The 17,079-nt window shown below is 37.4% G+C and overlaps 1 protein-coding gene across 3 annotated transcripts in view; it reads left to right on the top strand.

The window, feature by feature from the left end:
• The window catches only part of FRMD4B (FERM domain containing 4B), a 449,639-nt gene extending 442,100 nt beyond the window's left edge, over window positions 1-7,539 (top strand). For all 3 annotated transcript variants that reach the window (XM_045832345.1, XM_045832346.1, XM_045832344.1), the window contains exons 22-23: window positions 1,768-1,900; window positions 5,852-7,539. In XM_045832345.1, the coding sequence (XP_045688301.1) occupies window positions 1,768-1,900; window positions 5,852-5,975 (257 nt within the window). In that variant the 3' untranslated portion in view covers window positions 5,976-7,539. The remainder of the gene's footprint in view (window positions 1-1,767; window positions 1,901-5,851) is intronic.
• The last annotated feature ends 9,540 nt before the right edge of the window (window positions 7,540-17,079 follow it).

Here is a 17,079-nt window from a genome sequence, read left to right as displayed (position 1 = left end):
GAGTGCTACAAAGAAAGAACCAAGCAAAGAGTGCTGTGAGATGTTTGTGTGTGGTCATCAGGGTGGAGGGTAATGCCTCCTTAAACAGCAAGGCCAGGGAGAATCAGGTGTGACCCAGAACCATCAACATGCCTAGCAGTTGGCTTAGTTCTGCAGCAAAGGTGAGAAGAGTTAACATGTCCTCATTTGGACCCCATGTGAGCCTTACTGATACCTGCAGGATTTGGCCCCACAGACCAAAAGGCACCATTTTCTAAAGAATGAGAGAGATGGAATCAGTGCTCCCAAAATTGCTTTAGAAAATTTCCTTGTTCCTGTTTATATTTTATAGCTACTGAAACATATTACAACAGGCATGCCTCATTCTCATTCAGAGATAAGTTCCCAATTATTTGCCAAATTAGTCAGGGGTTTTGTATTTCCTTCAAGCCACCTAAAGCCTCTCAGTGACTAAGTTTTAATAGTAATGACAGCTTCCATTTATTAGTATCTTACCATGTGCCACACAGCACACTCAGCACTTTACCTGCACTATCCCATTTAGTATATGCAACAGTTCTATATGGTAAGTGTTGTTATGTTTATTATTATTATCCTAATTGTGCAGCTGAGGCATTTCTGGCTTAGAGAGTATAAATGAGCCTGCCCAAGCCCCAAAGCTAGTAAATGGAATGGGAATTCAGTCACAACTCTGACATCTTAACCATCAAGCCTTACAGCCCTGACTGATAGCAGTGAAACATTCTTGAAGCTCAAAGTGAGACTGTTGCCTCTTTGTGTCAAAACTTGGTGGTATCCAGGGTTTTGAAATGTGTTTGTCCCATACAGGTCACAAGTACTTTGTGGATATGAGAGAGAAGAGGAGGGGGTTAGCTGCCAGGAACAGAAATGGAGGTCGGCTTCAAGGACCCATGAGTAGTGATGGTTATTTGAGTCTTAGATGACCAGATGGCACTGTGTTCACCTGTGCATTCTAGGTGTGGAGCAGAACTGGTTTAGAGAGAGGACAACAAATGCCCAGTGATGAATCATGCCCTGGGCTTTGCTCCCAGATTATATCCTTGTCTTATTTCAGACAAGTACCTCAGGAGAACTAAATCTATTCTTCCTGAAATCCTTCCAATATTAGTTACCTTCACCACCTCTCTACCTTTTTATGAAGGAAAAAAATGCCTTGATTCTACTAGTGTTTGATGTTGCCTTTGGCTGAGGAACAGTCAAATCTCAGCAACTCAACTTACAGAATGCTTTCCTCAAATGGCTTTCAGGAAACTCAGTTATTACCTTACCCAGACAACTGAAGCCTTATGCACCAGCCAATGTAGGCCAAATGGGAGGATTCTCTTAATATATCAGGGTTTTTTTCTGGCTTGCTTTTTGTATTTTGTTTTTAATAGAATGTCTTTTAATTAATCTTCTTTCCATTAATAATAGTTATCATTTATTGAATCTACTCTGTGCCAGGAACAGTACTAAATATTCTCATACATTACCTTATTTAATCCTGATATTATCTCTATAAAAATATATTTATATTATTATCCCCACTTTTTAGATGAAGAAACTGAGATTTAAAGAAGATAAGCTATTTGCCCAAGGTCACATGGCCAATAAGTGACCAAACTGGAATAGGAACTTTGTTGATTACAAACATTGTCTCTTAATTTCTGTTTTGCACACAGCTGATTACAAGGTACATATAGCCTAAACACTTTTCACTTTAAATATTACCACTAATTTTGTCTATTTTCCCATTTTTGTTTCTAGTGTCTTCTACAAATGCTTCTGGGAACTGGAGGACCCAGATAACAGTAGGGTTTTCTGAATACGAGACCCTGGCACATCCTTCTTACACCAGCTGCTATGGCAACATCTATAATCCTTTGCCCTCTCCAGGCAGGTAAGGAAGCAATTCTCAAAAATTCTAGTAGCCTGTTCATTGTCAAAAGAATCCAGGAATCCTATTTTATTTTCTTAATGCTAAATAATCTAGCTCAAGGGTTGGCAAACTCTAGCCTATGGGTGAAAACCAGCTGTCACCTGCTTTTTATAAATAAAGTTTTACTGGAAAATAGCCATACTCATTCATTTCATATTATCTATGGTCATTTTTGCATTAAGAGGGAAGAGCAAAGTAGTTGTGACAGAGACCATATGGCCAACCAGATACACTCATACCTAGCCCTGTAAGGAAACTTTGTGGACCCCTCAAATCTAGCTCATTCAAATGTTACCCTGTTCTTAGAGTTCTGTACATTAAATTCTGTGTCTGAAGGGTTTATTTTCATTGGTAACTGTAGTACTAAAACTGTATCATTGATATATCTATTTAGACTCTTCTGGAACCTTGCAGGAAAAATATCTGCTCCAGAAAAAGGCTGCTCATACCAAGGTTCCTCATAGACAGTTGGTGGGCTGGATTTCAAACATTTGCTGCCTTTTTGTATCTCACCCTGTGTTTATTAAGAAGCAACAGACACAGCCAGCTGTCCTATTTGTAAAAAGTAATTCTTTATAAACATTTAGAGGAAACATATAAGAACAGTTTGTTCAAATGTGATTTTCAAAAGATTGCAAAGTCTGAATTACATATTTTTCAGTTATTCGTATTACACAGAAGTTAAGTTTGAGGAGGTCATATCTCACTATCACTTTCCCACAGCATACAATCCACACCTATGGTGGCAAAAAGTAGAATATTTTCTAGGGCGATTTAGAAAATTCATTTTGCTTTCTTTAAATCCGATGCTTCAGGCATAAGCAACTTACACAGACTCTAATTATAAAGGTCTTTTTAACCTTTTGAAAGGTTAGTTTCTCTAAAGCACTCAGTTACAAGCAAATTGGACATATTCACCCCCAAAGCCTTAGTTTTTCCTTTCCATATTCAGCAGGAGTTTTTATTGGCTTGAAATATTAGTCCAATTGTCTTACCTCAACAAAGGGTGTACTCAAAGTAGAATGTTAATGAAAATGTACTTCAGAGGATGTGACATAGCTTGGATTTCTATAAATGAAGCTTGAGAATGAGTTAGGAGCAAGAACCAAATTGATTTTGGCTCAAATCAATTGTGCTGAATTCATTGTGATGAATTTTTTTCAGTTCAGTTCAGTTCTATTTATTTTGTATAAAACATGTGCAAATAGTTTTCATGTTTGTATAATTTTAAATTCCTTTTTTGAATCAGAAATGATATAAAACATTCAGTGTATAAGACAGTTCCAATAGTATCCTTAACACCACACTCACTAGATTCAGGAAGTGCTAAATATTTTTAGGGAACATCTGTTTCTAGTGAGTCTATGCACCTATCTCAGCCAGCCTAAGATGGATTGATAGGATAATCTGATGTCTAAGGGGAACAATGTATAGGAAATTAGAACTATTTAAAGTTCCCTATTGTGTGTGTGTACATACACATAATATGAACTCATTGTGTAAAATTAAGAAAGTAATGAAGATAAATAAGTAGAAAATAATTTATCCATGATTCCACCATCTAGAGATAGCAGCTATTAACATTTTGGCCCTCCCCCCATTCTTCTCTGCCCATTTTTAACACAGTCATAATGATATTTTATATAATTATATATTTTTATTATATATAAAATTCTACATCCCAGTTTTTTAATATTATAACATAAACATATTCCCATATTTTTTAAAACTCTTTAAAACTATTTTATGTGACCGATATGATATGCCATTAATAAATACACCATACTTTATTTAACAGTCACCCATATTTTGAATTTGAATGATTTTTGGATTTTCATTCTTTTTTTATTGTAAGTAATGATGCTGTTAATAACATTTTTGTACAAAGTATTTGTCTGAATTCCAGATTATTTTCCTAGGATATATTCTAATTAGTAGACTTAAAGGATTAAACAAAAAAAGTATAATTTTTTAAACTCTTGCTTTCCAGAAAAATTTTCCAGTTTATCATCTCAGCCAGAGTTATGGGACCGCTTATTTTCATTCATCTATCCATTTAGGATTTTTTTAAAAATTATGATACAGTTTGATCAATTTAACTTGACCTATTAACAAGGCAAGTATAATAATAGTCATCCATAAAGCTTTAGAAATTTTGCCCTAAAGTTTCATGCTATTATTGATAAAAACATAATTTTTTAAATAAGAGAGTTTGGTTTCAAGATAAAGATAAAAAACTTCAGATCTTCTCAAATTAAAGATTTGAAGTGCTTAGCAATAGATCAGTGATTAGATCAATATAAATGAAGTGCATATTATTTAAAGATTTTCCCCCAAAGTGTCCAAGTCTTGATACTACAGAAAGCAACAAATTTTGTTTAAAATTTGTTTTCTTAGTATAATATGGTATAATTGTCAGCAATATAAACTTTCCAAAATTAGAAATGTTAAAAGTCTCTTGTGCTACCTAGTATATAATATAGTCAAAGTCTTGGCATTGCTGCCAGAAATTGTGTTTTCAAATAATGTTTTTCTTTCACTCCCTGTTTTCCATTTCCCTTCCTCTTCCTTATCTCTCCCTACCCATCACTAGACAAAATGATGGGCTTCTGTCCCAGAGAGCAGTTGTGTTTCCAGAAATGAGATCAGTTTTAAATTCTCTTTTGCTAGGTGTAGCCAGTTGTAGTAAGTACAGTCACTCAAACCTGTGTGTTGCTTCTTGCATAGCAAAGAGTTCTGCTTGCTCTGACTGATGTGTGAATTTGTGGAAATCTGACTTTGTTTTTATATTAGATGAAAACACTAAGTACCCAGATTCACATAGTGGTTATTTCCAAAGCTCTTCTTCCAAAGGCTTTTTATTACCCTCACTAAAAGACATTAAAGTTTAAGATAAAAGGAAATCTGCTAACTACCTAATCTTTTCTAACCTGCTACTACAAGAATGAAGTTTCACTTATTTGGAATGTTTTGTGTAATAGGACATTCTCATTTGGATATACCATCTAAATATGTCTATGATTTTTATATATGATGCTATTTCCAATTTATACTTGAACCATAAACCCTAGGAATCTAAAATATGTCCCAAGGTGCCCCTGCCTCCCTCTTAATATATTCCTTTGCCTGTGAGGAAAACATCTGGTATATTCCTGTAATTAGAAGAATACTTAAAATATGGCTGTCGAAAATACCCTTTAAAGAGTTAAAAATATGACTCTCACATAAATGGAAAATGAGCATGCATCAAAGATTTATTTACCATATTTTGCCATGTATAATGTGCACCCATGTTTTTGTGCATATTCTACACAGGATTATTAAATTATACCCATAGTACGTAATCATTATACCCATGTATAATGCACATCCTTATAGTTCCCTCAAAATTTGGGCAAAAAGTGCACATTATACATGGTTAAAAAACAGCAAGTTATTAATGAGAGAAGTAGCAGAATGGTAAAGCTGTTCCAAGAGAATTCAAGAGAATATATTCAACCCACTGAAAGCGAAAATGCTAGAGCAAGATTACTTGATTAGATACAAAACCAGTTTATGTCCTACTGGGAAATACAACTATAACCATGATCTCTCTTACTTGATAAAAGTTATTTGTATTCTTTCAGACCAAAAAGCAAAAACAAAAAAATTCTTAAATTAACGTCTAATTTAACATAATCTGGGTCCTAAGTAACAGTAAATATAAGTCAGAGAATCAAATACTCCTGCATGGGCCTGTTAGACAATGCTCCAGGGTGATTTTGGAAGAACTACAGTCATCCATTGCCTTATTTCCAAGTTTTGGATAATTTTCTTAACAGTGTTTTCTACTAATTTCTTTTGAGTGTAGTAATTTTGTACTCTGGGAACTAAATGACCACAGGTAGTAACTTTCTCATTTTCCTTTAATAGACAATACACAGAGACCAGTCAACTGGACAGTACGGATGGAAACCAGTTGGAACCAGACAGCCAGGAAAGTAGTGAGCAGAGGCTCTTTTGGCATGAAGATTCAAAGCCTGGAACATTAGTCTGAACTGCAGCAGGACCTCTTGACCAAGCACTGCTTTCTCACACTAGTGTGCCTTGCAAAATGTGTTCGTCTTCCCAGAAGGCTGTTTGGCTTTTGAAACCCAAAGACATCAGAGGTTGAAGCGAGGACTCACATTGCCCCAGAAGTGAATCCCACAATAAGCTGCACAAAGCCCCTGCAGGACAACCTACCTTTCAAAGTCTGGACACTAACCTAACAGAGCAAAAGGTCAGACCACATGTTGAACCATTGCTAAGGGAGGACTTAATCTTTATCAATAGCAAACACTTTTTAAGGAATAAACATTGTGGAAGGCAAACCTCAAAACTGTGAAAAGTGCTTTCAGGATCTCCAAGAAAAAAAAAAGGGTGGGAAATTTCAGAGCCCAATTCAGAATGATGAAGGGAGGGAAGCCAGAACTTTCAACCATCAGAAAGTTTGGATTTGTGAGCTGACAAAGAATGATGCTATTTCTACACGGACATGAACAACTTAGACAGTATTGGAAAATTACTTGAAGAAAAGCTGGATTTTCATGAAGTTCTGAATGAGTGTAAATGTTTTTAGGATTTTATAAAGAGTGATGTTTTTCATAAGCACCGTGAAATTGGTTCTAGAAAGACTTATTGCCACAACATCCTGTAACAAACTTTATGGTAGCAAATTGGGGAAAATGAAACAGCCCACTGAATAAATGACAAACTCTGCTTGGGGAATTTTCTGAGGTACAGTATCATTGAGCTCCATTTTTCTTTCTATGCCAGTGGTATGATGAGCTCTTGTTATTCAGGCTCTTAACTCTCTAACTTGGCTGTCTGTCATTTGAAATGGCAAACTTGTGGCAAACTTGATATGGAAAGTTTTCTAATCAAGAATTTGAAAAAGTATTTTAAGGTGTTATGGAAAGAATCCAAAACAAAATCAAGGAAAAAACACCTACATCATTTTAGATGATTTGTGTGCCTTAAAATGGTGACCATTGGAAAATAAGCATATTGTCAGGATTCCACAGGTAGTTCTAAGTCACCAAGTGACAAAAACAAGATTAGTTGGTTACAAGAAAAAAAAACCCTCCAGGCTGCAGTAGATTTAATTATGAGGCTAAAACTACCTCATACTTTCCATGGAAGAACTAATTAGCTATAGTTCATGGTTGAATTTTTTAAAACAATTATTTTCATCTTTTTTGTCATCTTTCCTCTGCTTCAAAGTTCCATAAAAGGTGCTCCTTCCCCCCTTTTATACAGGTTTTTTGTTTATATTGTAACTAGAGACGTTTCTACACAACTGTTTTGGGACATTTCCTATCTGTATTCTAAACCATGTTTATATACATAAAGTTGATTTGTTAAACTGGTCCTTAGTCATTTGTGTCATTAAAAATGAAGTCTGGGAGAAAAAAATTGGAACCAAAAAAGGACATGCAAAAAAAATGACTTAGTCCTTTTGCATATTTGTGTAGCCTTCTAGAAACAGAAATGCCCTTTTGCATATTCTTTTACTGTTCTGAATTTTTAAGACCTATTTTTTTATGTAGGTCAATAAACTAAAAGAGTGCTACTGAAAATGTTTCTGTGTTCCTCCATTTATGTTGAGGGTTCATAAAAAGCAGTTTAAGGTACTCTACGTCAAGTAATCATGTTGGACAAGGTTGTAGATTCTTAGTTATATAGTATTACCATGAGTTATTTTCAAGATGCAAGTGTTTTATATTTATGTATCTGAAATCAGGGTGATCCTTTGAGTGATGGCATTTTCTAGTTGACTTGGCAGTGTTTTTTCTTTCTTAGTGATGCATAAAATAATGCTGTGTCTTACAATAACTTGTCTTAAAATTGATGGAATACAACAGTTTATTGCATCACTGATGTGAATTTTTAGGCTTTCTAATCTTGCAAATGTTGTTTATTTTGTAATATGTGATTCATCCTAGTTTTCTGACTAGAAGACAGGTCTTTTAAATTCAGGAAAATATTTCACCTGACATCTATTTATCCTGCAATGGGGAAAGGGGCATTGGAAATGAAATGTAGGAAGATCTTAATATTTCCCAGCAAGTACCTCACATGGGAATGAATTTTCTATTTTATTTTATTTGTTTAAATATATTTTATTGATTATGCTATTACAGTTGTCCCATTTTCCTCCCTTTATTCCCCTCCGCCCTGCCCACCCTCTCCCACCCACATTCCCCCCCTTTAGTTCATGTCCATGGGTCATACATACAAGTTCTTTGGCTTCTGCATTTCCTATGCTATTCTTAACCTCCCCCTGTCTATCTTCTACCTACCATTTATGCTACTTATTCCCTGTACCTTCCCCCGCCCGCCTCTCCCCATCCCACTTCCCACTGATAACCCTCCATGTGATCTCCATTTCTGTGATTCTGTTCCTGTTCTAGTTGTTTGCTTAGTTTGTTTTTGTTTTTTTAGGTTCATTTGTTAATAACTGTGAGTTTGTTGTCATTTTACTGTTCATATTTTTTATCTCCTTTTTCTTAGATAAGTCCCTTTAACATTTCATATAATAAGGGTGAGGGTGAACTCCTTTAACTTGACCTTATCTGGAAAGCACTTTATCTGCCTTTCCATTCTAAGTGATAGCTTTGCTGGATAGAGTAATCTTGGATGTAGGTCCTTGCATTTCATGACTTGGAATACTTTTTTCCAGCCCCTTCTTGCCTGTAAGGTCTCTTTTGAGAAATCAGCTGACAGTCTTATGGGAACTCCTCTGTAGGTAACTGTCTCCAATTCTCTTTCTGCTTCTAGGATTCTCTCCTTAATTTTAATCTTGGGTAATGTAATTATGATGTGCCTTGGTGTGTTCCTCCTTGGGCCCAACTTCTTTGGGACTCTCTGAGCTTCCTGGACTTCCTGGAAGTCTATTTCCTTTGACAGATTGGGAAAGTTCTCCTTCATTATTTGTTCAAATAAGTTTTCAATTTCTTGCTTTTCCTCTTCTCCTTCTGGTACCCCTATGATTCAGATGTTGGAATGTTTAAAGATGTCTAGAGGATCCTAAGCCTCTCCTCATTTTTTTGAATTCTTGTTTCTCATGTTCTGGTTGAATGTTTCTTTCCTCCTTCCAGTCCACACTGTTGATTTGAGTCCCAGTTTCCTTCCCATCACTGTTGGTACCCTGTACATTTTCCTTTATTTCACTTAGCATAGCCTTCATTTTTTCATCTAATTTGTGACCATATTCGACCAATTCTGTGTGCATCCTGATTACCAGTGTTTTGAACTGTGCATCTGACAGATTGGCTATTTCTTTGTCGTTTAGTTGTATTTTTCTAGAGCTTTGATCTTTTCTTTCATTTGGGCCACTTTTTTTTTGTCTTGATGCACCTGTTACGTAGTGAGGGGTGGAGCCTTAGGTGTTCACCTGAGTGGTGCAACCCACATTGCTGCATTGCAATGCTGTATGTAGGGAATGGATCCTAGAGGAAACAATGGTGCTTGCTTCACTCTGTGCTGGCTTTCAGTCATGTCCCCAACTTCCCACCAGCAATTCGGGCCCTTCTGGTGCTGATTCCTATGTGGGTTTGTTTGTGTATGTTCTAGGACCCTGTGAGTCTCTCCAACAAACTCTCCAGTGAGTCTGGGAGTTTCTCCCACTGGCTCAACCCCCAACAGGTGTTTTCAGTCAGAGGTTTGTGGCTTTATTTCTGGGTACTGAAACTCTGGGTTGCATAGTCTGTCTCACTCCCTAGTTGTTCCTCCCGGTTTATCTGCACGTGAATATGGGACCGCCCAGGCCACAATCCACTGCTTTACCAGGTCCTCCAGCTGCCGCTTTGCTGCGAGTCCTCTCTGCCCAGCTGCCTGTGTCTGCCCCTACCGGTCTGGATGAATATTTCTTCTTTAACTCCTTCCTTGTAGCACTTCCATACAGTTTGATTTTCTGTCAGTTCTGGTTGTTTTTGTTTTTAAATTTGTTGTTGTCCTTCTTTTGGTTGTGTGAGGAGTCACAGTGTATCTACCTACGCCTCCATCTTGGCTGGAAGTCTCTGGAATGAATTTTCTTATTCATGAAATGGTAAATGCTCAGAATTTCAAGCATACTTTTAAAAAACAAATACAACCTGGCTCCTAAATGGGGGGGAAAAAAGGTACAGAAGTAAAAGCAGAGTGGGCCTGCTGTGTGAAAAACATTTCTCATTTTATTATTATGTTTATTAATAACCAAAAAGTGACAGAAGTAAGTTATTCGACATGTGAATTTCCTTTTTTTTATTACAAATATACTCATGGTAAAAATTTTAAATGCCAACACAAAGCAAATATATAAAATAAAAACATAATTGTGCCTTATAAGCTAAATGTTATCAGATACAACAATTTATTGTATATTACTTTAGATTTTTTCCACACATATAATATTTTTGTTTAAAATGCAGTAGCATAAAATGAGTACAGTATTATAACTTTTTTTCCACCTAACACATCTTTGGCCTCACTCTGTATCTATCTATCTATCTATCTATCTATCTATCTATATATATATATATATATATATATATATATATATATCTTACCTCATAAAAGTTTGTGTTATGTTTTAGAAGGTGGATTTAAAAATTGCTTCACCTTTCTTGTATCTTAATTTTTTCTATATTTAAGTAAATTCTTCAAAATTCTTTCTAATATTTATAAAGGCTTACTATTATGCATAATTCCATAATTGTTTTAAATTAGTAATTTGGCCTGTTCTTAGGAAAAAATGTTCAAACTAAAGAATTTCCCCTCAAATGTACTTAATGTAAAGCAAATGTAAATGTAAAGCACTTAAGAGCTTTAATAATTAGAATAATAACTTTCTTCAATAAAAAAGTTTGGTTTATTTTCTAGAGTAGTGCTTCTCAAACTATCAGTGATGAAAGACCAATTCTTAAAATTTTCAACCATTGAAGGTCTATAGTTTTTTAAAATAAAGGTGAATTACTAAGGCAAAAAGTTATTTTTAAGAAATAAATTACTAAATAGGGGAACTGAACATACAAAAATATACACTTCTATTTATTGGTAGACTCATTTGACATAAAATTACTCTGCCAGGTTTCAAATGCTGACCTCAGTTTCTATACTTACCTTGTCCCAAGGTTCAGTAACAAAATTGCTGGACAACCCTTTGAATAGCACTGACCTGGGGCTATATCAGAGGAGGTGCTATTATCCACGCTTTTTAATAAGGCAGGTCACTCGTCCCCTGTTATCTCACAGGGCATGGAGGTACAATCTGTTTCCAAAGAGAAAGGTCTTAACACACACATAGAGTCCACCTTGTGGTGCAAAAAAGATGGTGTAAAACTAAGTCATCTTCCAGCTCAAAGTGTGTAAATCTCTCTTCTGAATTCCCATAGGTCTTTCCTACCATTCTGCCTTCTCTCCACCCCCATCCTTATGCAACTCTGGAGTAGAAAAAAGAAAAGTAGGTCCTGCAGAAGTGAGTTAGCATTTGTTAATTATAATTCAGTGTATGCCAGACCACTGTGCTTAAGTGCTTTACAAATTATTTTTCATTTACTCCCTACAACAGCTCAATGAGGAATATAGTGCTATTATCTTCATTTTACAGATAAAGAATTTGAAAATTAGAAATATATTAATGAAAATTTGAGTGAATACATGCTAAACTCAGCTTTCCTTGCTTATTACTTTCTGAATATAATGGGCCTAATTTGCTTTCATTTAAGAGTTGCAAAGCCTCAGTCCAAACCAGATAAAGATAACCATTATCTAGGATATTACCTAGTCTTGGGTGGTTGCTCACTAGGCCACATTATTTATCGCTTTCTGAACTTATCAGGGGATGAAGAACATTTCTTAAATTGTTTTCTCATCAATAGAATGTCTCACACCAATAAATATATGTTACAATGACAGCCATAATAAACTAAATATTGATCAGCAGCCCTGAAAATATCTGTTGATCCATCCCCATTTCTAATTGCTCAGGGCAGAATGATAATAAGAAGTTTATAGGCTCTTTTCCCAATTCCTTAAGCAGTCCTCTCGGAATTCAGCTCTATTAAATGTATGTGCTGTAAGCTTTACATTTTGATTCCCTTTGGAAAGTGTGAATCTAAGATCAATCTCCCATTATAATCTGAACTCATTGCCAAAAATACCTTACAACATTTTCATCCTCTTCTACCTTTGGTGATTCAATGAAAGAGTCTTCCCTGCAAAAGAGAACAAGAAACATGCACCAAGATTAATTTTGGCAATAATTACCTGATTCTTAACATTAACACACATATAAACACATTTTCTCCATTTCTTTTTGCTTTTGAATATCAGAAGCCTTGATTAAAAAACTGTACTGGGACTAGGAGCATATGAAAGTTGACTTGACTTCAGAGTTTTAGAAAATTATCTCTTCTTAAGTGTTTGTAACACTCATGAACCACCCAAGGTTAAAAAGGTGTGTGATTTTCACTAGGGCTATACCACTGTCTCTGGGCATTTGGAAATGTGTTGCTGTGTTTTGGAATCTCCCAGTGATTTGGAGAGAATTATTACTGGCATTTAGGAACCAGGGACATTAACCATACTGCAAGTCATGGGATGTCCCCCCACAGCAAATAGGTATTGGGCCCAACATGACCCCACTGAAAAACCCTGGGTGACTTCTGTAGGAAAAGATGTTTGTTAGATCCAACTCCATGTGTTGTTTTCTAGTGTTTGAAGCTGAGATTTCTCAGTTTTAGAAGGAGGAAAGGGAAAGTGAAGGAGACAATTATTTTCTGAGGGTGAGGGAAAGATTGCATGTCATTTTAAAAAAACATATATTCAACTGATAATTGGAACCAACTGTATCAGTCAGTCACTGTCCTTCCTAGGCAGTGAAGATAGAATGCTTCCCTGAAGCTGACAGCCCAATGAAGGAGAAACAAAAGTGAACAATTTAAATAATTTAAAATGATCATTAGTCCTTTGAAAGCCAAGAGTGGTGAGAGAAGAAAGAAGATGTGGATAACACCTGGAGTTGTGGGACACATGGGGCCCCTTGGGGTGGTGATGCTTAAGCATAGATTTCAGGATAGGTAAGAGAGGATCCAGCTAAGCAAAACGGAAAAGAAGCTCTCTCAGGGCTAAGAGAATGGCATTATGACATTAACCAAGGCCCTAAAGCTAGGAGAGGCTTAGCCAGTTTTAGAAACTATAAGAACAGAAAAGATTATTCTAGGAGTAAAGAAATACAGGGAATAAGAAAGAAAGGTGGGCACCATTGTTGAGCTCTCACCATACTCTGACAGTGGGGCTCTGTGCTGTTGCACATCACTTCATTTAATTCTTCCTACAACTGAGTACCAGAGGTGGCCCTTTTCCCAGAAAAGTATATAAAGAGAGAGAATCAAAAGGTCACCATGGCCTCAGTAACATGAACTTGCAGTAAATTGTAAAGCTAATATTCAAACCTATGTCTGTCTGATTCCAAATTTCATGCTTTTTATTAACCATGACATCATAAAAAGCAATTGCTCACTTAGCACCTCTTAAATGGAAATCAAAGAAAATGAAAAGGAAAGGGAAGAAGCAAACAAAAGTGTCAGCCAAGGGAGGGAGGGAGAGGGAGGGGAGGCCTAGGGTGGGTGGGAAATCAGATTGGCATGGTGAAAGTGACCAGGGAAAAGGCAATTTACAGTCCGCTTGCCTCTGCGCATTCTCAGGCTGCAAATTCAACAATTCAGACACTTCTGAACATGGAATGGCTGGAAGATATACCTAATGAAGGGCCAGTTAATAGCCAACTAGGCTTGAATTACCTTTGCAAAAAGGGTGGGGAAAAGAGCCAAGGCATTTGAGGATTGTGCTTTCAAAAGACTCCTGATTCAAGATTAGACTAGTAGTAGTGCAGCTTTCCACCTCTGGCCCCTCCCAACACAAACACTAAACTTTTCCCCGAAAACCATTCTTTATGGTGTCCTCCTCTCATTTTCAGAAGAAAATGGCTCTATAAGGAAAAGAGATCAAAGAATGGGAAGCCAGAGTGAGAAAGGTCTCATTAGGGATACCCTCAGGCCAGACTGGGAAGAGCATTCCCCAAGCCCTTCAATTACCAGAGAAGGAGCCTTTCTTCAAGCTGATAGTGGGTGTCTGGGCAGACACTACCACCCTTTTAAAGCAGTGGTTAAATGTGTGGACTTTGAAGTCAGGCCGACCTGGAGACAGGCTGCCAGGTTCAGAATTAACCCCAGCCTTCTCAATGATTACTGGTTATATTAACTAGTGTAAGTTTTCTAAACTCCCTGGGCCTTGGTTTCCTCTCCAGTGTATATTACTCAAAGGTATTTTGTGGGCTAAACAAGATAATGCACATAAACAGCTCAGCAAACCATCTAGTCCCTGACACATGCTTCATAATGTAACAAGGTGCACCCAAGAGGGGGGCCCCAAATAGGGATTTGGAATGGGGTCCAGAACTCAAGTTTTCCAGGAAATATTAGGATGTCCTCACCCCTCCCCGTACAGGTGTGGGTTGGGGGAAGAGACACATGGAGCAGTGCCATTGACAGCTGTTTCACATAGCAACAGCTTTGTAGCTAACCTCTGGTGTGGTCATTTACGTATCTATAACCTTTAACTGGCTACATAGGTATGTTAAATAGCTGTGGCCATGCTCTGAGCTAGGGGAATGGAAGTAACTTCCCCACCAAGATGAAACTGGGGAGCAGGTCCCCTGAGTTACAGCGCCTACTTGGGAGCTTGGAGAAGATTGGCTCCATGGCATGGGGCCACACCTGCCCAAGACTCACGATGGCAGCCCAGTGAAGCTGGAAGGATATGAGAGGGCTAGCAAGTGTAGCCAATGGTGAGAGGAGTTGGAAATGGGGCTGCAGAGGAAGATTGGCTCCGGGATTTAAACCCAGACTCGGCAGCCATTGAGGGAAGAATCACATGGCTTTGGCAGAGTGGAGACTCCCACAGCCATTGTGCAGAGAGGACCACTCGGCTGTGGTAATAGAAAGGAGAGACACTTGGCTTTGCCAGGATGGGGACCCCCAAAGATTTAGAAGGGGGGACCACCACCCGGCTTTAGCAGAGATCCCAGTGACAAAGCTGTTGGTGCCAGGAACTGGGGGAGGCCTACCAGATGAGATGGATTACTGGGAAGAACCGGGGGCTGCCTGAGCCTTGGACTTCTATTCCTTTTCTTGAGATACTGTACCCCAGACTGGGAAAAGGGGGAAGGAAGGACTGTGTGTGTTTGTGGGTGTTTTAAGGGACTTTGGGATTTTGATGAAGACATTAGGTCACTACTTTAAGTTTGTACAGTATTAAATAAACATTTCCTTTCCTTTTTACGAATCTCTGGCATTGAGAGACATCTTTCCTCTGGTGGAGGACATAATGAACCTGGGGGATTCCTTTCAGTAATAGTATATTGTCTTAGGCCCCCCTTTGGCCCCTTGTGTTCTGTAACAATAATATGTTATTTCCTGGGAAAAAGGTGGTAAGTGATGTTGAATATTAAACGGGATCTAGAAAGTGGGGATGCTGAGGATTTGCACAGTTTAGCCACTGAAATGAAAACACTATTGGAATAGCTTATCATTGTCAAGGTCTGATTACTTCTCAGGCAATGTCATGGGCACTTGAAATATTTTTTTTTCTTATTTAACTCTTAGAGCAACTTTGTAATCATTAACTCCAAAGGAAAGCCCAGCAAGGTGAGGTAGTTTACCTAAGTTACATATCTAGAAGAGAACCAGGTCTGAACTGCAATTCACAAATGCATAAAACGGAAGTTTTGTAAAGTATGAATTTTGGCCACTCTGGGGTCCTCTGTCTTTATTAATGGAGGGAGGCTACACCAAGGAGTCAAGCCAGTTAAGGTGTGTTCCTGGCACTTCAGCCAGAGCTCTCCTGCAAGGCAGAGACTTAGGGCGAGGTGCACTTGCAAGAGCCTGAGAATGAGCGCTCAAATGGGCATCCATCCAGATTGCCTCATTTGCTTTATCTTGGGCTTGGCCCTGCTGCTGGCTCAAGGGCTGCTCTCTGCCTCGTATGCCTAAAAATGCAAGCAAGACAGCCAGCACAGTGACCAGATTTAGCAAATGAAAATACAGTATGTACAGTTAAATTTGTAAAATAACTCAAATACTAAATTTTTTGTAATTTTTTAAAAGTCGAATACAGGACATTTAGGGCATCCTGAAAAAAAGAAATCAGTAAGAGACACCAAACAAAATCAATAAATACAGAACATGTCCTATAGCCACAAGATACCTGCCAACCTTACTTGCCAGACCTCTGCCCATGAACAAGTGGGACAATAGTAGATGCTTGAGGCTGTCTTTATCTTGACATTAGGAGGATTCATGCCACATGCTCACCACCCAAGGAGAGACTGGCCCTGCCTTTCTTCACACCAGAAACCTTCTAGGTCAGACCCAGTTTGTTCTGTACACATGCACAGATGTGTGGAAGGTCTTCTGGAAGAAAATGTTGAGAAAAGCATTCTTTCCCAAAATGTGATTTTCTCTGATCCTAGAATTTTGGTATTTACAAAATTGGTCAATGAGGTCACCTAGAGGCCTACTTTGGTTATTGCAGGCAGGAGGTCTGATACTGAATTGAAACGTGTACAAAGTTGCAAGAACTACGCAGGAAAAAAAACTAATTTCCAATGCCGACATCTTGATTTATTAGCTGTGTCTTCTTGGGGAAATTGTTTAAAATTATTTAAGTATCACTTTTCTATAAATAGAAATAACAATTGTAACAATCTCTCAGAATTATAAAATTCAATAAAACTATGCACTTGAGGTTAGTACAATGCCTGGGACACAGTAAGCCCTTATAAATGTTTGTTGTCATTATTGTTCCTAAGGTGACCCTGTGAAAATGGGGGATATAAGAGTTTTTATTAATAATATTTAATTACTATTAAATATTAACAAAATTAAAATAGTAGTATTAATAGTTGACACTCAGTACCAGAGCTAGAATTGGGGTGAAATGAATGGGTTATTTACTCAGGTACAAAATGTAAGAGGGCACCAGGAAACCCAGCTGACAATGTTTTAGTGCAGTCTTAAAATATTAAAATGCAAAAAGATATAAATGATGAACAAAATATCCAAAATGTAAGTAAAGAG

Source organism: Phyllostomus hastatus, unplaced genomic scaffold (genome assembly GCF_019186645.2).
Source record: "Phyllostomus hastatus isolate PE091 unplaced genomic scaffold, TTU_PhHast_1.1 phas_contig_16, whole genome shotgun sequence".
NCBI lineage: Eukaryota > Metazoa > Chordata > Mammalia > Chiroptera > Phyllostomidae > Phyllostomus > Phyllostomus hastatus.
This window is presented reverse-complemented; position numbering and strand designations above follow the sequence as displayed.